The sequence below is a fragment of the Manis pentadactyla genome, chromosome 6 (genome assembly GCF_030020395.1).
Source record: "Manis pentadactyla isolate mManPen7 chromosome 6, mManPen7.hap1, whole genome shotgun sequence".
Lineage (NCBI taxonomy): Eukaryota > Metazoa > Chordata > Mammalia > Pholidota > Manidae > Manis > Manis pentadactyla.
The window spans coordinates 106183946-106210423 of record NC_080024.1 but is presented as its reverse complement, the minus strand read 5'-3'; the positions used below and the strand labels follow the sequence as shown (position 1 = coordinate 106210423).

Below are 26478 nucleotides of genomic sequence, written 5' to 3'. Positions count from 1 at the left end.
GCACCTCCATGGCCTGAGAAACTATCTCCTTCCCCTGATTGGGAGAGTTTTCAGCAATTGCTTCCTCAAAGACACTTTCTATCCCTTTTTCTGTCTCTTCTTCTGAATTCCCTATATGCGAATATTGTTGCGTTTGTATTGGTCACACAGTTCTGTCAATATTCTTTCATTCCAGTGATCCATTTCTCTCTCTGTGCCTCAGCTTCTTTTAATTCCTGTTCTCTAATTTCTGTTTCATTTACCATCTCCTCTACTTCACCTAATCTGCTTGTAAATCTCTTCATTGTATGTTCATTTCAGATACTGTATTATTCAATGTTTGTATCTCATTCTTGACTTTCTCCCTGAGGTCTTGAATATTTTTCTGTAGCTCCTTTAGCATGTTTATGATTTTTATTTTGAAATCTTTATTGATAATATTGGTGATTTCAGTTTCACTTTGCCCTCTTTCTTGTGTTGTGGGATTTGGGGTTGAACTAGGTTTCTTTGACATTTCGTATTTGTAGGTGGTTCCCTATATTGCCCAGCAACTCTTCTGCCTGGTCCTACCTAGCCTCTGGAGCCATTATGGGGGTCGCAGGTGAATGCCACTGTTGGCTATCAGAATGAGCTCTTTCCTGCTTCCCAGCTGCAGTGCCTGCTTCCACTGCTAGGGCCACTGGACCAAGTGCACAGGGACGAGCTTCTGTTCTATGCACTTGTATGTGCTGTAGGTGTTGCCTCCTTCTGGCTTGCCTAGCGCAATGATGGGGACAGCCAGTTTATGTGCTGGTGCCATCCGGGAGGAAGGAGCAGTAGGGTGCGTGTTGCCATTGGGGGCCTCGTAGCTGTGTTTCCAGTTGGTGATGGAGCGCCTGAAACTCCTGAAAGTTCCCAACCTACTGGGCTGAGTGCGGCAGAACAATTTTGTCCACCTGTGCTTTCTCCTGAGCAGCAAGCTCTGTGCAGTCCTTGCCCCTTTTGCAGCCCTCTTGCTGTTAGGAAGTCTCTCGGAGTGGCCTTTCTTTTGTCCTAGAGTGGTCAGTTGCCTGTACTTATTCTCCACAAGTGGCTAGAATCCCAGTCTCTCCAAGTTTTCTACCTTTCGTAGTTTTCCAACCTCACTAATCTCCAGAATGCCATGTAGTGTAGGTTTGTGCTCCCAGAGCAGATCTCCAGGGCTGGGTTTTCAGCAGTCCTGGCCTTCACCTGCTCGCTACTCCTTTCTCTTCTTCCCACTGGTGAGCTGGGGTTGGGGAAGGGCTTGGGTCCTGCCGGAGCACCAGTTTAGTACTTTTCCCTTTTCCATGAGGTCTGCTCTCTTCCCCAGGTGTAGGCACTCTGCCACAGCTTTCTTTCCTGTTGGTCTTTCATGATCAGTTGTATTTGCTATATTTTCAAACTGTATGTGGTTTTGGAATGAGGTTTCTCTAATATCTCATACCGCCATTTTTAATCCTCAGCATTTCTTTCCTTTTTAAGGCTAAATAATATTTCATTGTGTGCATATACTACATTTTGTTTATTCACTTATCCATCAAGCAGTCACTTGAATTGCTTCTACCTTTCAGCCATTGTGAATGATGCTACAATGAATATGGGTGTGCAAGTATCTCTTTAGGTACCATCTGCTTTTAGTTTATTTGGGTGTGTACCTAGAGGTGGTATTGCTAGATCATACTGTAGTTCTACTTAAAAAGTTTTAAGAACCACCATACTGTTTTCCAGAGCCACTGCATCATTTTACCTTTCCACCAGCAAAACCTGATAGTTTAACTTTCTTCACATCCTCCACATCCATGCATATGTATATAATACATTACTTAGTTTAATTTTTGAACTTTATATCAATAGCATTATTTTACATATGTTTTTCTGTGGTTAGCTTCTTTCACTCAGTACTACTAAGATTGTCTCTGTTGTTACATGCAGCTATAATTCTTTTAATGTATCCTTTTAATGAACTAGGTTCCTTTGACATTTCGTCCCATATGGCTGTTCCCTTTTCTTGTACTTCCACATAGTATGCAATTCCCCTTTCATTTTTGCGATTCTGATTTGTCCAACACCAAATGGAGTGGTGTATTTTTTCCCTACATGTGTGTATAACAATAACAGTGTTATACACAGCAGTAATAGTAGTATAAATTCATTCGAACACCCGGGCCCAATTCAATGTGTGTAAATATGCTGGAGGAGGTCTTTCTGCACATACTTACACGAGGCAATTCTCAAACACCAGCAGGGTGTTGGAGAACTCAACTCAGTTCTGATCCTATCTGTCCAGAGACAGCAGTAGAGTCCCAGGTTAAGGGTTCTGTCCTACAAGACTGCCCTCCCCCCCAACTCCAGATGCTGCTTGCAAGCCCCATTAAGTTCCTTGTGGGGCTTCTGACCTACTGGCTACAGATTGGAGGTTCCCACAACCTCCCCCTTAGGTTCAATTAATTTGCCAGAGTGGCTCACAGAACTCAGAAAAACACTTATGTTTACCAGTTTACTAAAGGATACAAGCTAACAGCCAGATGAAGAGAGACATAGGGCAAGGTCGCAAATAAAAGGGCTTCTACTTGTAGAGCTTTGGGCCTGGCTCTGTGGCAGGTGAAGGTGTTCTGGTTCCCCAAGCACAGAAACTCTCCAACCTAGAAACAGGATCCAACCGAGCAGAGTGCAAAGGAAGAGAGCTCTTCTCATGAGTTTTGTGAGGGCTTCATTGCATAATCATGATTGTCTAAATTATTCACCAACCTCCAGCCCTCACCCTTGGGTCGGGGAGGGGTCCAGAAGTCTCTCATTAATATGAAAAACACCCGCTTCATGTTTAAGACTTGGCAGTGTTTTCAGGAACTGTGGATGAAGACCAGTATATCTGGTGTGGGTAAAATTGCGCTATTCCCAGAATCTCTCACCTGACCTTAGTGTATCAATAGGTATTTCCAAGCGGTGGAGAGAAGTAGTCCATCTCCATATCAGTAGGTTATTACAAGGGCAAGTGAAGGCATACATGGACCACAAAAGTTCAGTTGGCCTCTTCTTCTGTAGTCTGATCGCAAGAGATGCAGGACGACTGCTTGTAAGAAATAAATGGGTTTCTCCCACTTTATTTCTCTCTTTAACTGGTTTCAATTTCAAAGGTATTGAATAGTTGCATAGTTGGCCGGATCTCTGAACCCAAAGTCCATCTACCTGGGTGTGACCCTTGGGTAGGCTGCCCCTTGAGATGGTGGGGAGATGCCCCGAACCTCCCCCCCGTGGATGGTGGGAAGGTCACAGTGGCTGTAGCAGTAGAGGGTGCAGCTTCACCCTGTAGCCCCTATCTGTGGGGCTTCCAATTGGGGAGCCCCTAGGGGAGAATTGGTCTAGGGTAAAGCACCTCCTAAGTAGGTAGGGTCTTCCCCAGAACTGGGTAAGGGTGGAGACACTGGAAGGTGCAGAATTAGCCCTCCGTCAGATAGAAGATTGATTAGAGGCCCTGAGTGGCCGTATAGAAGCTGGGATTACAGGATCTCTTCCTGAAGGTAGTGATAAGTGTTATTGAGGAGAGAGAGAGACTTTGGTAGGAGTGAGACACACTTCAGCATTGCTTGGTGGGGGCTGGCCGATGACCTGTGGGATGCCCCTGAGAAAGAAAGACAGTTATTGAGAAGTTATTGAGAAGATGGGTTGTGCTCCTCGAGGATTCCTTAGCAACAGCAAGGGAGGAGGCTGCAGGAGAAGACACATTGCAGGAGGCATGTGAGGGAGGGGGAGGGAAGATTGGTGCCTTCAGTCCGGGAGATGGTAGAGGAGGTGTTGAAGAGGATGAGGGGGTGGGGCCGAGGACCGATCTGTTGCTGAGCACCAGCCTCTCCTGTATTAGAGTCCCGCCCCATTATAATTAAGAAAATAACACAACAACTGCAGGTTCCTCAGGGGGAGGAGCCTCCCCCACCCTAGGTTGTGGAGCACTCCATGCTCAGCACCTATACCCAGGATGAGCTGGTGGACATGAGCGTTTGATATCAACAGAAGTCATCAGAATCTCTGCATACATGGCTTTTGTGTCTCTGGGATATGGGGGTGGAAAACATTGTTATGTTGGGTTCTGAAATGGGTAGACTGGCTTCCCTGATGGTTCCCTGGCAGTGGTTGCAAAGTGCCCATCACATGTCAGGTAATCAGGTGCTCCTGGATTAGCTGACAGCAGCCATCATGGTAGTTTGGCCTAATCAGGGTGATTTACTATACATACCCACTACATATGCAGAGCTTCAGCTGGTGTTTCAGGAGCTGGGCATGAAAAATATCATTTATAATATGGACTCCACCCCCCTAGGGCCCTGATAAGGAGTTGTCACTGTAGGAATGAGAAATCTGGTACTCAATACAGCTCCCCCATCTACTTGGGTCCCTAGTGACTATTCTTGCCCCCCACATAGGGTAACCCATGAGTGAGACTACTCATACTTTGGTAGATCTGGGGGAGGTTGAAACAAGACCATAGAAGAAAGTATGGGCTACAACTGAAAGGATTGAGGTGCAAAGGGCTCCAGGAAGGTCTCCAGGACCAAGATGTAGGTTGATTTGATAAAGGCCAGAGTCGTGAAAGAAAAACTTTTGGGCAGCCCAATAGAAACTTGTTAGAACTGTGGCAACAATTAAAGTCAGAGCAGCAGTTCTAGCCGCTGAGGTCCAGGACACGGAAGCCAGAGTCAAAGCCCCATGTTTGGCCTGTGTCCCTGCAAGACTTCCTGGGGACAGTACTCAGGCTCCCCCTGGGCCCTCACCCCCATAGGATCATGACTGGGCATCGTGGTTCATCTGGGGGGGTATCAAGATCCACATGTAGAATTAGCAATTCATTGATTCCCCCGTGAATGTACAACATGTCCTGGCACTGGTGAACACAGGAGCTGAATGTTCTTTGATTTATGGCAACCCTGAGCATTTTTCTGGGACCCCACTGTGATAGATCGCTATGGGGGTAAGGCAATTAGAATGAAGAAAGCCGAAATCCCATTGGGATAGGATGTTTACTCCCAAAGGAGTATACTGTGTACATTTCCCCCTTCCTTGAATATATTTTGGGGATAGATATTCTGCAGGGCCTGTGGTTATAGACCACTGCAGGTGAGTTCAGACTGAGGGTATATGTGGTAAAGGCAGTTCTGAGGACATGCTAAGCACCTGCCTGTAGCTCTTTCTGTACTTCGGTGGGTGATAAATACTAAGCAGTATAAATTGTCTGGGGGACACAAGGAAATTGGAAAAACTCTACAGGAATTGAAGAGGGTGGGAATCATAAAGTTCACTCATAGTCCTTTTAATTCCCCAGTGTGGCCAGTGAAAAAGCCAGATGGCTTTTAGTGTATGACTGTGGACTGTAGGGAATTGAATAAAGTTTCACGCCCTATGCAGGCTCCAATCTCCTCTATAGCACTCTTTATAGACATAGTCATAACTAGGGATGTATCATTATGTTGTGGACATTGCTAATGTTTTCTTCTCTATTGACATAGCACAGGAAAGTCAGGAACAGTTTGCCTTCACATGGTACATCTGGGGGGGTATCAAGGTCCCTTCCCTTCTACATCACCTTGGACATCACTGCCCTTCTACAGGGATACCTCCATTGTCCCACCATTTGTCAATGTACTTGTAGCCCAGGACTTGGCCTCATGGAAGAAACTGCAAATGGTGCGGCTGTATCACTACATTGATGATACCACGCTCATGTGATTCTCTTGCAGATTTAGAAGGGGCAGTTCCTGCACTGCTTTAACATCTATAGGAAAAAGGATGGGCTGTGAACAAGCACCAAGGTTCAGGGACATGGTTTGTTTGTAAAATTCTTGGGGGTTGTCTGATTGGGTAAAACTAAAGTTGTCCTGGAAGTCATAGACAAGGTCCAGGCTTTTCCTACCCCTACCACTGGCAGTCTTTCAAGAGTTTTTGGGTCTTTTGGGCTACTGGAGAGTGTTTATCCCTCAGTTGGCACAAATTCTGAAATTCCTATACTAGTTGGTACAAAAAGGCCTCAGGTGGGACTGGGCTGAAGCGTGGAGCTGCTTTTACTGCTGATAAGTGAGCAGTCAAGGTTGTACAGGCCTTGAGTTTAATGGACTCATTAAGGCCCTGTGAGCTAGATGTTTATGTAATGGAAGATGGTTATGGATGGGGTCTTTGGCAGCAGCTTGAACAGGCATGCCAACCTAGTGGATTCTGGTCACAGCTATGGAAATGAGCAGAAGTCCAGTATACCTTGATAGAGAAACAACTGGCTGCCGTGTACCATGCCTTGCTGGCTTTGGAGCCCATCACCGGAACAGCTCTAACCAAGGTAATAACCACCTATCCCATCACAGGATGGGTGCCAGACTGGACCGAAAGGCCATGGAGCGGTATGGCATAGACGCCTACACTGGCCAAATGGGGCGCATTTTACAGCTGTGTAGCGCCCTCTCTGCTAGCTCCTTAAGTAGAGAACTCTAGCGCTTATTGGGGCCAGTGACCTATACCAGTGGAAAGCAGAAAGAACTTGCTTTTGAGCCATTGGTAGCCGAGACTCCTTATCAGGAGGGAAGAGCCCCTATACCTGAAGATGCTTGGTACACAGACAGCTCCAGTCATGGGCAGCCCCCAAGGTGGAGGGCTGTGGCTTTCCATCCTAGGACTGGCCAATATGGATGGAGGATGGAGAGAGGAAGAGCAGCCAAGGGGCTGAGTTGCGGGCAGTTTGGCTCGTGATCACCAAGCCTTCCATTATAGTTGTCTAAACTGACAGTTGTGCCATTTTTCGGGGCTACCAACGTGGTATCATGCCAACTGGATGGTTGGTCACCAGCCCCTTTGGGGGCAAGAGTTGTGGCAAGACCTATGGGTCTCTGGTCAGACTAAAACTGTTACCATGTATCATGTGACTGGCCATCTGCCTTTTGTATCCCCAGGGAATGATGAAGCAGACATACTGGCCCCGGTGCACTGGCTAGAAGGAAAGCCTGCCTCTGGTGTGGCCCAATGGTTACATCAGTACTTGTTGCATGCAAGGCAGAAGGCAATATGGGCTGTAGCCCATCAGTGGGACTTGCCGTTGACCTTTGAAGAAGTCAGCAGAGCCTGAAAGGAGTGTCTTTTGTGCTCTAAGAGGGTCTTACACTGAGTCCCGCATCAACATGGGACAATAGTAAAGGAGCCAATAACCCTTGTCAGATGGCAGATAGACTCTATTGAGCCTCTGCCCATATCAGAAGAATATCAGTATGCCATGACTTGTGTGGACACAATACTGGCCTGTTCATAGCTTTTCCTGCATGTTGTGCAGATCAGCAAACAATGAAAAGGCGTCTGGAGTGTGTCTTTGCGGCCCATGGCCAGCCACAGGTTATTGAGATTGATCAGTGCATCCACTTTACCGGACATGCATTACAAGAATGGGTGCAGCAATTAGGAATAAAGTCAGAGTTTCATGTACCATGTAACCCTACCAGGGCAGGCATGATAGAGAGGTACAGTGGTTTATTGAAATCTGGCCTGACGTAGGACACCAGTAGTCTACAGCTTTGGTCAGTTCGCTTATGGTCAGTGCTTCGGTGTTTGAATGAGAAGCCCTGAAAAGGAGCCTTGACCTCTATGGACATGCTAACACACATTGCTGCCTCTCCTATACAACTGTATGTGCAAACCAAGGAGGAGTTATTGAAGCCAGGATATGGCCAGCAGAGCAACATCCTGCTGCCAGTCCCAACTGCATTAAACCCTGGAGACTCTGTTGAGTGGATGTGTCCTTGGACATTTCAACACGTGGATCAGTGATTGCTGGCCCTTCTGGCACCTTGGGAAAAAGGCTTGGAAGCTGGCCTCCTGTGTGTTCCTGGAGTAACACCAGAGTGGTCTCTAAATATCATGGTTGTGTACCCAAAATGTCCAGTTGTTAAGAACATCTTACAAGGAAGTTTTTTTAAATCTTTACAGGCAGTGCACGCACCTCCTGTAGCCCTGTATTTTGACCTATCTATAACTTCCTCAGGGAGGGTGGTGAAAGTTTTGTATGCTAGACCAGGATGAGATCCCATTCCTGCCACTGTCCTATCACAGGACCACTCTCTACCTGGTGGACAAGATTTGCCTATGCTGGTGTCATTAAAACATGTATCTTACCACCCTTAAGGGTATTTTCTTCTACAGTCCCTGTGGCCTGGACCTGCCACCTCGCTGCAGGCGCCATGTGATGATTGTTCTGATCTCCCTGCTTGTTCAGCTACTGACTGCCTGTGGAATGGGCGAGCTATGAACTTCATCTGCATAGGACTGTGAATTTAACTGAATCCTCTGGCTTGAGGATTATCATGATTTTATTGCTGTTGCTGTTGTATGTTATTAGTCTGGTTACAGTGCTCCAGTTTTCTCGCACAGGGTCCATTGGGAAAGATGGAGAATGAGTAGATTGTAAGGTGAGATTTCTGGTGTGGTGGGCTGTGGGTAAAATTGTGATATTTCCAGAATCTCTCACCTAGCCTTACTGCATCTCCATATCAATAGGTGTCTCCAAGGGGTGGAGAGAAGTAGTCCATTTCTATTATCAATAGGTGATTACAAGGGTGGGCAAGGGTATATATGGTTCAGAGAGGTTGGGTGAGTCCTCTTCTGCAGCCGGGTTGCAAGAGACATGGGATGACTGAGTGTAAGAAATAAATGGGTTTCTCCCACTTTATTTCTCCCTTTGACTGATTTTGGCTTCAAGGTATTTTGCCCCAGGATTTTCCCCTGGAGTTACACCTAGGTAATATATATTTTGTCATATGAATGGCCAAATATGTATTTCTCATAACTCATTATATCACATTTTCTTATGGAGTCAATGAATGGTATTTAGTAATTTCTCATTTCCAAGTAGTTAATGTTAGGCTGGAGGAAGGAAAAACAAGGACATGCAAACAGAACAGAGAGATGCCATAGGGGGAGAACAGACCAGACCCCAACGTCCATGCCTTATATGGAAAGGGGACAGCTCTCCCTGAATTCCATCCTTCTGATGTGCCAACTAAGACCCAGATGTCAGCCTCCTCCCTCTTGGAAGGAAAAAAAGTTTCTAGTTGTCTATTATGTCACCTTTAGCCAATCATACCCCTCCACGCCCCCTAGGATAGCTTGCCCACTCCTCCCCCTCCTAATCCCTTATAAGCCCCCACCTCCCTGACCAGGGGTGACTTCCCTGGCCTGTAATACCCAGACCACGGAACATCACCTGGGAGTTGCACTCAAATAAACTACCTGGCCCTTTGTTGCCTCTCTTCGCCTGCTTATTTTGGCTAAAATTTATCTTACAATTAAGACCTTTTGTTAATTACTTTTTTCATACACAACACAATATATGTCATGTTAACCATTCTCTTTTATTGAGTCACTTTTGCATTTTTGGTATTCGTTCCATTTGGTTTGGTTATGTCAATATCCTTTTCATGTGCTATGGTTTGATTTGCTAATATTTTTTGAGGGTCTTTTTCATCTATATTATAAGGAATATTAGTCTGTAATTTTCTTGTCATGTCTTTTCGTGGCCCTGGTATAGTAACTATGGCCTTACACAGTAAGTTAGGACATGTTCCCTCCCTTGTGTTTTCTGAAAGAGTTTGAGAAGGATTGGTAATTCTTAAAACAATTAGTAGAATTTAGTGGAGAAGCCTTGTGGTGCAGGAATTTTCTTTGTTGGGAGGTGTTTGATTGCTGATTCAAACTCCATACTTTAGAAAGTTCTGTTGGGATTTTCGATTTCTTTTTTAGTCTGTTTTGGTAATTTGGATGTTCAAGGAATTTGTCTATTCTAGGTTGTTTAATTTGTTGGTCTACAGTTCGTAATATTGTTTTATAATCCTTTATATCTCTGTGACGTTGATAATAATGTCCCTATTTTTCCTTTCTGATTTTAGTTATTTGCATCTCCTCTCTTTGTTAGATAAAGAAGTTTGTCAATTTTGCTGACAAAAGATTTTTCTGTTTTTCTACCTCTAGTCTTCATTATTTCCTTCCTTCCTAGCTCTGGGTTTAGTTTGCTCTTCTTTATTAGTACCTTAAGGAATCAATTGAGAGTATTGATTTGAGATATTTTTCTACAATTTTAATGTAGGTTTTGACAGCTATAAAGTTCTCTAAGAGCAGTGCTTTCACTGTAGCCAGTTAAGTTTTGGTAATGTTGTGTTTTGGTTTTCTGTCACCTTTATAAGTATTTTCTAATTTCCTCTTTGACCCATTGGTTGTCTAAAGTATATTATTTAAATTGCACATTTTTGTGAATTGTCCAGTTTTTCTTCTTTTGTTGATTTCTAACTTTATCCTGTTGTGGTTGGAGAAGATACTTTGTAAGATGTCTTTGTTTTTGTATCTCTTTTGAGACTTATTTTGTGGCTTGCCATATGGTCTATTTTAGACAAAGTGTGTACTAGAGAATATGTGTTCTGTTATTGAATGGAGTATTCTGTGTTTATTAGGGCTAATTTGTTTATTTTGTTGTTCAAGTCCTCTGTTTCCTTATTTTCTATAATTGAATGTAGGGTATGGAATCTCTGACTAATCCTGTAGAACTGCCTGTTTCTCCCTTCAGTTCTGTCAATTTTTGCCTCTTATATTTTGAGAGTGTGTTACTAGATGTGTAGACATTTATGATTGTTAAATCTTCTTGCCTTATAGAACCTTCTATTAATGCATAATGTCCTTTTATATGTCTTGTAATATTTTTTATTTAAAGTCTATTTTTCCCTGATATTATCATAGCCTCCCCAGCTCTGTTTTGGTTGCAGTTTGTTATATCTTCCATCCTTTCACTTGCAATCCATTTGTGTCTTTTGGGTCTAAAGTGAGTCTCTTGAAGCAGCACGTTATGGGATCATGTGTTTTTATCCATTTTGCCAACTGCTGTCTTTTGGAGAGTTTAAGCCATTTACATTTAAAGTAATTACTGATGAGGAGAGACTTTTGCAGTTTTGCTATGTTTTATCCTACATGCATTACAGCTTTTTTTGTTCCTTATTTCTTCCATTACTGCTGCATTCTGATCCTATTCCAATTCCTTTTGTGTATATTCTGTAGCTATTTGTGGTTACAATGAGGATTACATTTAACATTAATAAAGTTATAACATTCTAATTTGATTTTAAACTGACTTCAGTTATATACAAAATCTTGCCTCCTATACAGCTCCATCCTGCCCCTCTTCTGGCAATGATGTCATAGGTCACATCTTTATCCATTGTGCACCCAGTAACATAAATCAGGAATTTTTTTAATGCAGTAATTATTCATTAAATTATGTAGAAAATTAAAAATGGAGCTGCAAACCAAAGTCATGACAGTATTAGCCTTTATAATTGCTGATGTGTTTACCTTTTCTGTGACTCCCTATGTGTTGCTGGTCAACTGGTGGTACCCACAGGCCCCTTAAGCTGTTTGCTTGAGACTCATTAATCTCAGTTGTTCTGTATTTTGCTATGCTAATCTTTATTCTGCTTGCTCCATCTGCTTTTGAAACCCTCTTGTTAATTTTCCATTTCAGTCATTGTACTTTTCAGTCCCAGAATTTCTTTTTGGTTCTTTTTGGTTCATTTTTACAATTATCTCTTTGATAAGCATTTTGTACAGAGATCTTTTCTCTGATTGGGCATGTCTTCCTTTAGCATTTTGACGTATCTTTAAGAAAGTGGATTTAAAAATGTAATAAGTCTAATATGTGTTTACTCGTGTATTTTTACATTTATTTATTTTGAATGGACCATGCTTTCATGTTTCCTTGTATGCCTTGTGTTTTTTTTTTTTTTTTCTGCAAACCGTACATTTGAATCTTACGATGTGATAACCCCGGATATCATATTCTCCCTTTTCTATAGGGTTTGCTGTTTATCTCATTTTTACGCTGTATTTCTGTTCAAGAATCAGCCTGACATTAAACTATTACAGGTCTTTTCTGAGCCTTTATTTTTCCCTGGAAAAAACTAAGGTTTTACATGTGTTTTCTGAGCCTGTATTTTCCCTTGGGCATGAGTAGTGGCTTTCTTAATTCCCTTCTGTAGACAATTATTTTTGATTGTCCAAAGAAATAGGTGTGACTCCTTTAAATATGCTGGTAGCCACTCAGTCCATTGGGAGTTAAAGCAATGGTAGCTAGCCTCTGTAGCATTCCACAGTCAAAACACAGAAACCTGATAAATGGAGACAGAGTCCTTATTGCCTTCTCCCATCCCCCCACCGGCAAGCCTTACTAAAAATGGGGGTTGCCCTCCCATTGTTGCCTGCTAAGGGAAGAGGAGTGGGTAGCCTGAAAATTACTATCATAAACTGCAGTTTATCAGACAAGCATTTCCTTCGTAGCTGTTAAGTGTTCAAATAGATCCAGATTTCCAAAATAGTTGAGAAGTTTTTGCCGGTACCATGCAATTGTTATTTAGGTAGAGACAGACTCCTGATGCTTTCTCCTATGCCATCTTCCCTGACTTCACTCCTCATTATGTTACATTTTTTTTTTTCTTGAGAAACATTATGTTTACTAGACTCCCCCCATCACCAAGTACCCCCAGCAAACCCCATTACAGTCACTGTCCATCAGCGTAGTAAGATGTGTAGACTCACTACTTGTCTTCGCTGTGTTCCACAGCCCTCCCCGTGCCCCCCCAAATTATACATGCTAATCCTAATGCCCCCTTTCTTTTTCCCCGCCCTTATCCCTCCCTTCCCACCCATCCTCCCCACTCCCTTTCCCTTTGGTAACTGTTAGTCCATTCTTGGGTTCTCTGATTCTGCTGCTGTTTTGTTCCTTCAGTTTTTCTTTGTTCTTATACTCCACAGATGAGTGAAATCATTTGGTACTTGTCTTTCACTGTCTGGCTTATTTCACTGAGCATAATACCCTGTAGCTCCATCCATGTTATTGCAAATTGTAGGATTTCTTTTCTTCTTATGGATGAATAATATTCTCTTGAGTATATGTACCACATCTTCTTTATCCATACATTGACTGATGGACACTTAGGTTGCTTCCATTTCTTGGCTATTGTAAATAGTGCTGTGATAAACACAGGGGTGCATCTGTCTTTTTCAAACTGGGCTGCTGCATTCTTAGGTTAAATTCCTAGAAGTGTAATTCCTGGGTCAAATGGTATTTCTATTTTGAGTTTTTTGAGGAACCTCCATATTGCTTTCTACAATGGTTGAACTAGTTTACATTCCCACCAGCAGTGTAGGAGGGTTCCCCTTTCTCCACAACCTCGCCAACATTTGTTGTTGCTTGTCTTTTGGATGGTGACGATCCTTACTGGTGTGAGGTGATATCTCATTGTGGTTTTAATTTGCATTTCTCTGATGAAAAGCAAAGTGGAGCTTTTTTCATGTGTCTTTTGGCCATCTGAATTTCTTCATTGGATAACTGTTCAGCTCCTTTGCCCACTTTTTAATTGGATTATTTGCTTTTTGTTTCTTGAGGTGCATGAGCTCTTTATGTATTTTGGATGTCAATCCTTTATCAGATCTGTCATTTATGAATATGTTCTCCCATACTGTAGGATACCTTTTTGTTCTATTGATGGTGTCCTTTGCTGTACAGAAGCTTTTTAGCTTGATATAGTCCCACATGTTCATTTTTGCCTTTGTTTCCCTTGCCAGGGAAGATATGTTCATGAAGAAGTTGCTCATGTTTATGTCCAAGAGATTTTTGCCTATGTTTTTTTCCTAAGAGTTTTATAGTTTCATGACTTACATTCAGGTATTCGATCCATTTGGAGTTTACTTTGGTGTATGGGGTTAGACAGTGATCCAGTTTCATTATCTTACGTGTAGCTGTCCAGTTTTGCCAGCACCATCTGTTGAAGAGACTTTCATTTCCCCATTGTATTACCATGGCTCCTTTATCGTCTATTAATTGGCCATATATGTTTGGGTTAATGTCTGGAGTCTCTATTCTGTTCCACTAGTCTGTGACTCTGTTCTTGTGCCAGTACCAAATTGTCTTGTTTACTGTGGCTTTGTAGTAGAGCTTGAAGTTGGGGAGCGAGATCCCCCCCACTTTATTCTTCCTTCTCAGGATTGCTTTGGCTCTTCGGGGTCTTTGACGGTTCCATATGAATTTTTGAACTATTTGTTCCAGTTCATTGAAGAATGCTGTTGGTAATTTGATAGGAATTGCATCGAATTTGTATATTGCTTTGGGCAGGATGGCCATTTTGACGATATTAATTCTTCCTAGCCAGTAGCATGTGGGATGAGTTTCCATTTGTTAGTGACCTCTTTAATTTCTCTTAAGAGTGTCTTGTAGTTTTCAGGCTATAGGTCTTTCACTTCCTTGGTTAGGGTTATTCCTAGGTATTTTATTCTTTTTGATGCTTTTGTGAATGGAATTGTTGTCCTGATTTCTCTTTCTATTAGTTCATTTTTAGTGTATAGGAAAGCTACAGATTTCTGTGTGTTAATTTTGTATCCTGCAACTTTGCTGAATTCCGATATTAGTTCTAGTAGTTTTGCAGTGGATTCTTTAGGGTTTTTTATGTACAATATCATGTCATCTGCAAATAGTGACAGTTTGACTTCTTCTTTACCAATCTGGATTCCTTGTATTTCTTTGTTTTGTCTGATTGCTGTGGCTAGGACCTCCAGTACTATGTTGAATAACAGTGGTGAGAGTGGGCCTCCCTGTCTTGTTCCTGATCTCAGAGGAAAAGGTTTCAGCCTCTTGCTGTTCAGTGTGATGTTAGCTGTGGGTTTATCATATATGGCCTTTATTATGTTAAGGTACTTGCACTCTATGCCCATTTTGTTGAGAGTTTTTATCATGAATGGATGTTGAATTTGTCGAATGCTTTTTCAGCATCTATGGAGATGATCATGTGGTTTTTGTCCTTCTTTTTGTTGATGTGGTAGATGATGTTAATGGATTTTTTAATGTTGTACCATCCTTGCATCCCTGGGATGAATCCCACTTGGTCATGGTATATGATCCTCTTGATGTATTTTTGAATTCAGTTTGCTAATATTTTGTTGAGTATTTTTGCATCTATGTTCATCAGGGATATTGGTCTGTAGTTTTCTTTTTTGGTGGGGTCTTGGCCTGGTTTTGGTATTAGGGTGATGTTGGCTTCATCGAATGAGTTTGGGAGTATTCACTCCTCTTCTATTTTTTTGGAAAACTTTAAGGAGAATGGGTATTATGTCTTCTCTGGATGTCTGATAAAATTCCGAGGCAAATCCGTCTGGCCCAGGGGTTTTGTTCTTGCGTAGTTTTTTGATTACCACTTCAATTTCTTTGCTGGTAATTGGTTTGTTTAGATTTTGTGTTTCTTCCTTGGTCAGTCTTGGAAGGTTGTATTTTTCTAGGAAGTTGTCCATTTCTTCTAGGTTATCCAGCTTGTTAGCATATGGATTTTCATAGTATTCTCTAATAATCTTTTGTATTTCTGTGGGGTCCATCGTGATTTTTCCTTTCTCATTTCTGATTCTGTTGATGTGTATAGGTTCTCCTTTTCTCTTGATAAGTCTGGCTAGGGGCTTATCTATTTTGTTTATTTTTTCAAAGAACCAGCTCTTGTTTTCATTGATTTTTTTTTCTATTGTTTTATTCTTGTCAATTTTATTTATTTCTTCTGTGATCTTTATTATGTCCCTCATTCTGCTAACTTTCGGCCTTATTTGTTCTTCTTTTTCCTGTTTCAATAATTGTGACTTTAGACTATTCATTTGGGATTGTTTTTCCTTTTTTAAGTAGACCTGGATTGCTACATACTTTCCTCTTAAGACTGCCTTCGCTGCGTTCCACGGAAGTTGGGGCTTTATGCTGTCGGTGTCATTTGTGTCCATATGTTGCTTGATCTCTATTTTAATTTGGTCGTTGATCCATTGATTATTTGGAAGCATGTTGTTAAGCCTACATGTGTTTGTGAACCTTTTTGTTTCCCTTATATAATTTATTCCTGGTTTTATGCCTTTGTGATCTGCGAAGTTGGTTGGTAGAATTTCAATCTTTTTGAATTTTCTGAGGCTCTTTTTGTGGCCTAGTATGTGGTCAATTCTGGAAAATGTTCCTTGTGCACTTGAGAAGAATGTGTATCCTGCTGCTTTTGGGTGTAGAGTTCTGTAGATGTCTGTTAGGTCCATCTGTTGTAGTGTGTTGTTCAGTGCCTCTGTGTCCTTAGTTATTTTCTGACTGGTGGATCTGTCCTTTTGAGTGAGTGGTGTGTTGAAGTCTCCTAGAAAGAATGCATTGCATTCTGTTTTCCTCCTTTAATTCTGTTAGTACTTGTTTCACATATGTTGGTGCTCTTGTATCAGGTGCATATATATTTATAATGGTTATATCCTCTTGTTGGACTGACCCCTTTCTTATTATGTAATGTCCTTCTTTATCTCTTGTTACTTTCTTTGTTTTGAAGTCTTATTTTGTCTGATACTAGTACTGCAACACCGACTTTTTTCTCCCTATTGTTTGCATGAAATATCTTTTTCCATCCCTTGACTTTTAGTCTGTGCTTGTCTTTGGGTTTGAGGTGAGTCTCTTGTAAGCAGCATATAGATCGGCAGTCTTGCTTTTTTGTCCATTCTGTTACTCTGTGTCTTTTGATTGGTGCATTCAGTCCATTTAAATTTAGGGTGATTATTGAAAGAGATGTAATTATTGCAATTGCAGGCTTTAGATTCGTGGTTACCAAAGGTTCAAGGGTAGCTTCTTTACTATCTAGCCGTCTAACTTAACTCTCTTATTAAACTATTAGAAACACAGTCTGATGATTCTTTATTTCTCTCCCTTCTTATTCCTCCTCCTCCATTCTTTATATGTTAGATGTTTTATTCTGTACTCTTTGTGTTTCCTTTGACTGCTTTTTTGAGTAGTTGATTTTATTTTTTGCCTTTAGTTAGTATTTGGTTGGTCAGCTTTGGTATGATTTTATTTTCTCTGGTGACATCTATTTAGCCTTAGGAATGCTTCCATCTAGAGCAGTCCCTTTAAAATATCCTGTAGATGTGGTTTTTGGGAGGCAAATTCCCCCAACTTTTGTTTGTCTGAGAATTGTTTAATCCCTCCTTCATATTTAAATGATAATCATGCTGGATACAGTATTCTTGGTTGAAGGCTCTTCTGTTTCATTGCATTAAATGTATCATGCCATTCTCTTCTGGCCTGTAAGGTTTCTGTTGAGAAGTCTGATGATACCCTGATGGGTTTTCCTTTGTAGGTGACTTTTTTTTTCTCTCTGGCTGCCTTTAATACTCTGTCCTTGTCTTTGATCTTTGCCATTGTAATTATTATATGTCTTGGTGTTGTCCTCCTTGGGTCCCTTGTGTTGGGAGTTCTGTGGGCTTCCATGTTCTGAGAGACTATTTCCTCCCCCATTTGGGGAAGTTTTCAGCGATTATTTCTTCAAAGACACTTTCTATCCCTTTTTCTCTCTATTCTTCTTCTGGTAGTCCTATAATGCGAATATTGTTCTGTTTGGATTAGTCACACAGTTCTCTTAATATTCCTTCATTCTTAGAGATCCTTTTATTTCTCTCTGCCTCAGCCTGTCTGTATTCCTGTTCTCTGATTTCTATTCCATAAACGACCTCTTGCACCTCATCTAGTCTGCTCTTAAGTCCTTCCAGAGGTTGTTTTATTTCTGTATTCTCCCTCCATATTTGCTCCTTTAGCTCTTGCATATTTCTCTCCAGGTCCATCAGCATGGTTATGACCTTTATTTTGAATTCTTTTTCAGGAAGATTGTTTAAATCTATCTCCCCAGGTCCTCTCTCTGGGTTGTCTGGGTAATTCTGGAATGGACCAAATTCTTCTGCCTTTTCATGGTGATAGAGGTAGTTGTAGGCAGGTAGTGCATGTGTCAGCTGGGAGAACAAAGTCCTTTCCTGTTTGCTGGTCCCCTTGCCCTTCTCAGCTGCCTGTGTCAGTTTCCCGCACTCCTGTAGCAGCCTCCGGATTAATCCCCTAAGCTGCCAGTGTGTGGTCGCCGTCAGTGTAGCCCAGAGCCCTGCGGGGAGTGGCAGGCGAGCTGGGTGTGCTGTCTTGCGAGAGCGGCGCCTCTCTGCCTTCGCTGGGCAGCTGTGCGCTGGCGGCGGCCTTAGGGTTTGTCCCAGACAGCTGCATGCTCAGAGGATATTCTGGGTGGCTGCTGGGGGCGCAGCCGCTCCTGGGCTGCTCCGCCTCCTCCTCGGGCACACCCAGCCGCTCCTGGGCCACTCCGCCGCTGCCACTGCAGGCTTGCGTGCCTGCACCTGGGCCACTTGGCCACCTTCGCTGCTGGCTTGTGCGCCTGCTGTCAAGCTACCGGGCTGCTGTTTCGGGGGCCGCGCTGGACGGGGAACGACTGGCAGGATGCTCATGGCCGTGAGGGTCTTCAGAGCTGTGCTTCCGCCCAGAGTGTTAGGGTGCCTGGTATTTCCCGGGATTCCTAGCTGCTGGACTGAGTGTGCTGGGATGCTTCCGTCCAGCTGTGAGGTCCCTGTCCCTTTTAGACTTTCAAAAGGCACTCGCTTCTCTTTTGTCTCAGCGGAGCCGGTTGCAGGGACCCACTCTCAGAATTTGCTTTTCCGTTTGTCTGATATCCAGCACACCGTGCACTGAGTGTCTGAGCTCCTGGTGCGGATTACTAGAGCTGGTTGTTTAGCACTCCTCAGTTTTCACTCCCTACCCGCTCTGACTCCTTTGCTCCCACCGGAGAGCTGGAGTGTGGGGGAGCTTGGGTCCCGCCGGGCTGCAGCTTGTATCTTACCCCCTTTGTGAGATGCTGAGTTCTTGCAGATGTAGATGTAGCCTGGCCTTTGTACTTTATCCACTGGTCTCTCTTTTAGGAATAGTTGTATTTGTTGTATTTTCAAAAATATATGTGGTTTTGGGAGATTTCCGCTGCCCTGCTCACGCCACCATCTTGACTCCTCCCTATGTTCCCTTTGATTTCTAACTTTTAGGGTCATAATTGGAATTTTGTTTGAAAAATCTAACCTTTCTAAATGTTTTAGGTAAAGTGTATATATTTATAAGTGTGTTCCATAGACACAAAAATGAAAACTAATTGCTTTTTTTTCTTTTTAAATAATGTTTAGTTTTAAAGAGCTACTAGTTCAGGCTATTTATTCCAATTGTTATTCAGATTTTTCAGTTTCTCTATGATCGCTCTTGTGTTTATCTATAAATATCAATTCTAGAAAAGATAAATCAGTCTCCAAATTTAATTGAATTTTTATCAAATGAGTTTTGCACCTCTTAGATTTTCTTATGTATTTCACTGCTTTTTAATGCATACAAGATTAAAGTTATTATAACCTCATTTATAGGATTGTACCTTTTTAGTAATAGTGCCCTTCTTTTTTCCTGTTTAATGCTTCTAACCTTAAATTCTCCTTTGTATATTAGTAATGATGCCCTTACCTTTCCTTTATTTTGTGTTTGTGTTATCTTCTTTTTCATCCCTTTCTTTTAAATTTTTCTTTATTTTTGTTTTAAGTAGCATTAGCTGAGTTTTGTTTTTTAATCTGATAGTCTGTTTTTTAGTGAGCTAGTAAATCTTGTAACATTTAGTGTAATAATCTTGATTTTTATTCTTGTTTTACTTCATTTAATATTTATTTTATATGGTTTTCACCATTTTCAAATTTTTTATTACATTGTTCATCCCTGCTCTTACCTTCTCTCCCTTCCTAGGTATTCCTCCTTGTTTACTTGAAAGTTCTATCATTTTTCATTGATTCTAAAATACACAGTTTTTGTATTTTAACACTTCTAAAATCAACATGTGTCTTGGAGTTACTGATGTCATAGTTTAATGTTTCTTCTTACTGGTATGTACGATAATGGCGAAGCTTGAAATCAGTTGTTAGATTCTTTAAAGGATACTATTTTTCCATTATTTGGAGGGCATCTTTCTCTTCCCTAATTATCAGACCTATTTCTCAGCTGATATTCAGACAGTATCAGCACATTCCCCCTAGGGTGCTTTGTTGCCTCCATTTCCTTTAGACTCCAATAAGATAAGACTTTCCAATAGTTTTATAACTTCCTCTTGAAACCCCACCTCCTAAGAGACCTTTGGATCACTTTTATTGTTTCGTCCTCCTGACATTTCCTAACTCTTTTAAGTTTTGCTAGGAGAGTTACACTGTCAGACTGCAAACATTTATTTTGTGTTTAGGCTTAAAAACTATCAGAGCAACAGCATTCTTCTTCGTTTTTTTTTTTTTTTTAACTGTGTTGAGGGCTGACATTTAATCCATGTTTAGCACCAGGATTTCTACTGTCAGTGTGTTGCCTGTGGGGTGGTGAGGTTGCTCCCCAGGCCCTGCTTCACTGCTGTATTGTTCATCCTGGGTGGAATTTGTCTTAGAGGCATTCACTCATAATCCCACAGATTGGCTCCTTAGCGAAGCACATAAAAGATTCAAGAACACTTCACCAAAGAGTACAGTGATTCTGGAGACTGTTATCACCTGACTGCATTCTTCATTCAAGATTGTTTTAAGTTGCTTTACTGAGGAGAGAGCTAATTTCCCATATTCTTGTGCTTTTTCATCTTTGCTAGTATCATATATTAAAAATAGTTATCTAATTTTAAATGGCATTTGTCTTTTTTTCTTTTGGGATATTCATATTTTGGTTTTATAAGTTTTCTGTGTTAAAGAGATATTTTGATCCTTATGCATTTTATTTATTTACTTACTTGATTCAAGCAACAGAAATTTATTTTCTCACCATTCTGGAGAAGGCTGAGATCAAGGTTTCAGCAGGATTGGTTTCTCTGTAGGCTTCTCTATAGGCCTCTCTGTGGCTTGTGGATGGCCATCTTTTCCCTGTGCCCTCACATGGTCTTCTCTCTGCTGATCCTTACGCATTTTAGGCTCAGTGTTTTTATTCATTTCCTAAGGCTGTGGAAACAAATAAGCAAAATTTTTCTAGCTTAAAACAATAGGAATGTATTCCCTCTCAGTTCTGGAGGCCAGAAGTCTGAAATGAAGGTGTTACAGGGCTAAGCTCCCTCCAAAGGCTCCTTCTGGCCTGTTCAGCTTCTGGTGGTTCCTGCAGTTCCTCAGCTTGCAGCAGTATAACTCCAGTCCCTGCCTCCATCTGTATATGGCCGTTTCCTCTGTGTCCCTCTGTCTCTCTAAAGTCTACCTTTTCTCTTATGAGGACACTACTTGTTGGGTTTAAGGTCCATCCTAAATCCAGGATGATCTCGTCTGAAAGATCCTTAACTTAATTACATCTGCAAAGACTCTGTTTCTCAGTGAGGTCACAGTCTGCAGGTACCTGGGCTTAAGACTTAGACTTACCTTTTTTGAGAGACACAGTCTAACCCACAAGAGTGTTACACTTGCAAGATGTTGCCTCCTGAAGAATATAAACTATCCATCTGTGTTTTCTCTTAGTACTTTTACATCTAAACCTTTAGACCATGTGAAATTTGTTTTCATAAAAGGTAGAGATATAACATTATTGGAAAATCACCCAGCTGATAAATGGTGGCAAGTTGCACTAGGATTTAAACCTGTGAATTTATTTCAACTTCATTATCTTTTCTTTTATATAGAATTACCTCCTTTTAGTATTTTATCTTTAAAAAACTGTCTATGTGGCTGTTTTTCTTTTCATATATCTTATAATGGAAAAGACTGCTTTTACAGGCTTAATTGTCACTTAAGATAATGGTGGTAGCTGAATGTCTAAAAAGAGTATTGTAGGCACTCAAGCACCTTTTCAGTAGCTGTTATTTGAGGAAAGAATAAGAAGTGCCATTTGGGAAAGTATGTTGAGCACAGCTGAGGCACCAGCTGAATTTGCCATGTCTGATGCAAGAATGTTAGAGTCCTCAAAGACATTTTAGTATTTGTTGTTTTACTCCTATTGAAAGATAATAAGTTTGTGTTTTCAAGGGCTGTTATTCATGTTAATTTTTATGAGGTTGGTCACACTGATGGGCTTACCATCCTTGTAGAGAGTTTTAGTGTAATCATAAAAGTTACACTGACATTTCTAACATCCTGTGATGTAATAAACACGTTGGATCCACTTTTTTTTGTCTGTTTGTTTGTTTACCAATTAATCTTAATGGACCAGGTCACAGGTAAGCATTTACTGTGCAATATGTTGCTGATTAAAACCAGAACATTATTAACATATGATAAAGTAAATCATCCTGTACGTATTTATGGGGAAGAGCATATTTTAACTCTTAATTTGTTAAATTTGACATCAGTCATTTTTTTGTTGTTGTTTATAGAGCATTTATTTATTTATTTTTATTTTGGTATCATTAATCTACAATTGCATGAAGAACATTATGTTTACTAGGCTCCCCCCCTTCACCAAGTCCCCCCCACATACTCCTTCACAGTCACTGTCCATCAGCGTAGTAAGATGCTATAAAATCACTACTTGTCTTCTCTGTGTTGCACAACGCTCCCTGTGCCCCCCCCACACTATACATGCTAATCGTAATGCCCCCTTTCTTTTCCCCGCCTTTATCCCTCCCTTCCCACCCATCCTCCCCAGTCCCTTTCTCTTTGGTAACTGTTAGTCCATTCTTGGGTTCTGTGATTCTGCTGCTGTTTTGTTCCTTCAGTTTTTCTTTGTTTTTATACTCCACAAATTAGTGAAATCATTTGGAGGGGAAACAGCCGGGAGGCTGTTTATCTCCATGAGGGGCCTCCGAGTTGCGCTGCTGCCCAGGGAGTTAGGGTGCCCAGAGTTCCCCAGGATTCCCAGCTGCTAGGCTAAGTATCCCGGGATACTTCTGTCCAGCTGTGGGGTCCCTGTCCCTTTAAGACTTTCAAAAAGCACTCGCTTTTCTTTGTCCCAGGCGTGCCGGCTGCGGGGACCCGCCCACAGGTCTTACTGTCCTGTTTCCCTAGTTTCCAGCACCCCACGCACGCACTGTGTCCGTGCTCTGGTGCGGATGGCTAGAGCTGGGTGTTTAGCAGTCCTGGGCTCCCTCTCCCTCCCTGCTCCGACTCCTCTCCTCCAGCCGGGAGCTGGGGTGAGGGGCACTCGGGTCCCGCCGGGCCAGGGCTTGTATCTTACCCCCTTCGCGAGGCGCTGGGTTCTTGCGAGTGTGGATGTAGTCTGGCTGTTGTCCTGTGTCTTCTGGTCTCTCTTTTAGGAAGAGTTGTATTTGTTGTATTTTCAAAAATATATGTGGTTTTGGAAGGAGATTTCCACTGCTCTACTCATGCCGCCATCTTGACTCCACCCCTGGATCCACTTTTATATCTGAATCTTTTAATGGATATTTGCCACGACCATGTTATGAATTTTGGTTCTGGTAAATTATTTAACATTGTTTCATATAGAGTCTAGAAGAATATGTGAATACTGTATAGTCAGTTCCTTTATGTGGTAAACATTTTATTTTAACTGAAAAATTTTTTTGCCATAAAATGTTGGAATGAGTTATGAAAACAAAACTTACTGTTGCTCTGTTACTGATTTCTAAAGGAAAGTGCAAGAGAAGAAGTTTTGGTGAAGACTGTAAAGGCTGCTTATATGGAACCTCACCCTGTGTGTTTTCATGACACAAGTGCCAAGAAAGGTGATTTGACTTGATGGGTTCTTTAAAGCTGGGGGCATGGTTTCCTCACCAAAATAAGCGTTTGGTGTCAGATTCAGAAACAGTTTTGCCTGTGCATAGATGTTTATTTAGACACTGACACTCCTAAAGTGTTCATTCAAAATCTTGCAGACATAGCATCTTTCAAGCCTCTTAGTGATGATGGAATTAAGTCCGTTGGTAGTCTTTGGCCACCAGGTAGTGAAAGGCAAACGTGGCTATTATGAGTGCATTGAAGAAATGAGGACTGTAAGTGGGCTTTTTTTATTTTAAATAAAAGTGAAGAAATATAAAAAATGTTTATATATTTTGATTATGTTTCCAAGTAAAACTTGCCTAATCTTTCATATTAAAATATGTGTTCTGTGGATTTTTATTCACAGATCTAGTTGAAACATACCTAAGTCTTAATCTTCTTTCCCTCCCTCCCTCATTCTCCATTGTAGACTTTTAGACTTTTACTGTGGTTAACACTGGCTTGTCCACTATAAGAGAGATGATTTCCTTTTGGGGAAATGGATTTTCTTTTTTCTAACTAGTTTTTAGGCAGATTTCAGTTCTGGTGATAACTAAAATAGGTCAACTAAATAAAATTATTTAAGAATATTAGTTGTTGTATATGTCATTGGGTTTCTGGAATTTTATTTTTTAGAAATGGATCTACCACAGAGTGTGGTCTATCAAAATGAAGAGGGCAAATGGGTTACTGACCTTGCCTATTACACATCTTTTAATAAAGAACAAGATTTAGATATGTCTCTAATTGATGAAATGAATGAAGACTTCAGATCTGGCTGTAAGTGTATTGGTAACCACTTTATTATACCATTTTCATTGTTTCTGATGGTGTTCTGAGATTGCTCTGTGTATTGCATCAAATCCCTTCTGGAATATATAATACTGAGCTCTTCACTCACTTTTCAGGAAAAGGCTTGAGCTGGTTAGTGCCGAATGAGCTGAGCCTTTCCATTTGTCAAGGACTGTGAGTTAGTCTGGCGCTCTTAATTTTACTTCCGTTTAGAACCTACATTTGTTGCAGAGTTGAAAGACTTTTAAAATCCTGTCTGAACTAAAGAATTTCTGATAAATGAGTAATTACAAAAGCCAATCCATTTTGGAGAAACAGCTAAGAAGTTTAGGAGGAAACGATGGAAGAAAAGTGATGAAAAAGCTAAATGAAATCTAAAAGGATGAGAGCATTAGGAACATCCTATGGGTTTGTTGATTGGCAGAATATGTGGCATTGAAAGGAAAGCCCAGGTTAGGTCTGTGGAACATGTAGCTTTCTGAGCCTTAGTTGAGGGGGGTGTTGCTGTGTTGCTGTGGCCTCTGGTGTCTGATGGGATGAGGAAAGGGGTTCAATGACCTGTCAAGCCTAGTCTATTTTAATGGGCTCAGAAGATGCTGGAAAAAGTTAGTTTGTTCTGAGCTCCTCTTATAATCATGTGGAAGTAGGGATAAATATGGTATTTTTCCAGCCCTTAAGAAACTGTCCATCAGCAAAAAGGGATAAGAAAAGAATATAAAATAACAATCAGCAGCAGAAGAAACAACCAAATGCTTTGGAGTTTAAAAAAAAACAAATTGCATGAGTGTGTGGCAGAAGGGTTTTACATAGGATGTGGCTTTTGGGGTACAGTTTCAACAAGTAAATAATTGGGGGACATGAGAAATTGAGAAATTCCAATGGATGGAATTCTCTTGGTGAAAGAGAACAAGTTGAGAAAGCATGGATGGTTGTGAGAATGGTAATCAGTCTGATGTGGCTGGCATATATGGCAAGATATGGAAAGGAGAGAGGAAGAGATGAAGAAATGAAGCTAGTGAGGTAAATGGGACCAGGGAATGAATGGAGCTTTGACACCATGCCAGAGAGGTGAGGCTTGCTTGGTAAGCAATAGGAGTCACTGAAGACTTGCTTGTCCAACTTGCTTTGTGAGTCGTCTGGCAGCCATGGTCAGTTAAATGGGTGATTCCTTAGGATATTGTAGAAATCTAGGTTTCACAGTGAGAATGAAAAGCCAGTGAAAGACAGAAATAAAATGGTTAGGATTTGGTGACTGGATTTCAGGGGATAGTGGAAAGGCAAGAAAAGATTGAGGTTTATGGTCTAAGTTACTTGGGAAAATGGTGGTGTCATTAACTGTAACAGGAAACTGAAAAAAATTGTAGAATTTGGATAATTGTGCTTTGAAGTGGGGATATTCAGTAGTTGGATATATGAGTCAGAAATTGGAGGTAAAGGTACAGTGAGAACTTGCTCAGTGATACCTTAATTTAGAAAGGGCAGGAGGGTACAGACTTGACAGTGGACATTAACTTTGTCACTCATAAAGTCGGTGGTCATGGAATTCTTATATGTTACTGTCAGGAATGTAAATTAATAAAGCCATTTTGGAAACTTTTTTGGTAGCATTTCATGAAGATGAACTTCATGAACTCTGTACTTTCTGACCTGGGAATTCACCTAAGTATTTTCCCTGTGTACTGGATGTATATAGTCACCAAAAAGACACACACTACAATGTTTAGAGCAGCACTATATAATTATCCCCAAACTAGAAACTCCCAAATTCCCATTAACAGTGAATGGATTGTATTTATTCATACACTGGAATGCTATGTAGCAATAGGAATGAGTGATGTATAAGCCACTTGGGTGAATTTCACAAATATGTTGAATGAAATAAGGCTAATGAAGAATATATGCTATATAATCATATTTGTGTACATTTCAGAAGTACCCTGCTCTGTGGAGAAAGAAGTGAGGATAGTGGTTACCCTTGGCTGGGCATGTAATGATGGCAAGTAGCTCAAGGGGTCTTCTGAGTGCTGACAGTGTCTGTTTCTTGATCTGTCTACACAAATATGTTTAATTGTGAAAATTCATTGATTTATACACTTATATATATTTTCTGCATGTATATTATGCTTGGTAAAAAGTTTTTAAAAATTAGTGATCAAA

The 26478-nt window shown here is 41.2% G+C and overlaps 1 protein-coding gene across 6 annotated transcripts in view; it reads left to right on the top strand.

The window, feature by feature from the left end:
- Positions 1-26478, top strand: part of CEP192 (centrosomal protein 192) — a 178204-nt gene that overhangs the window by 26955 nt on the left and 124771 nt on the right. For all 6 annotated transcript variants that reach the window (XR_005027146.2, XR_008998291.1, XM_036897239.2 and 3 more), the window contains exons 10-11: positions 23402-23495; positions 24166-24309. Coding sequence is in view for 4 of the 6 variants with exons in the window: in XM_036897239.2 (XP_036753134.2) it covers positions 23402-23495; positions 24166-24309 (238 nt within the window). In the remaining 2 variants the exon portion in view is untranslated. The remainder of the gene's footprint in view (positions 1-23401; positions 23496-24165; positions 24310-26478) is intronic.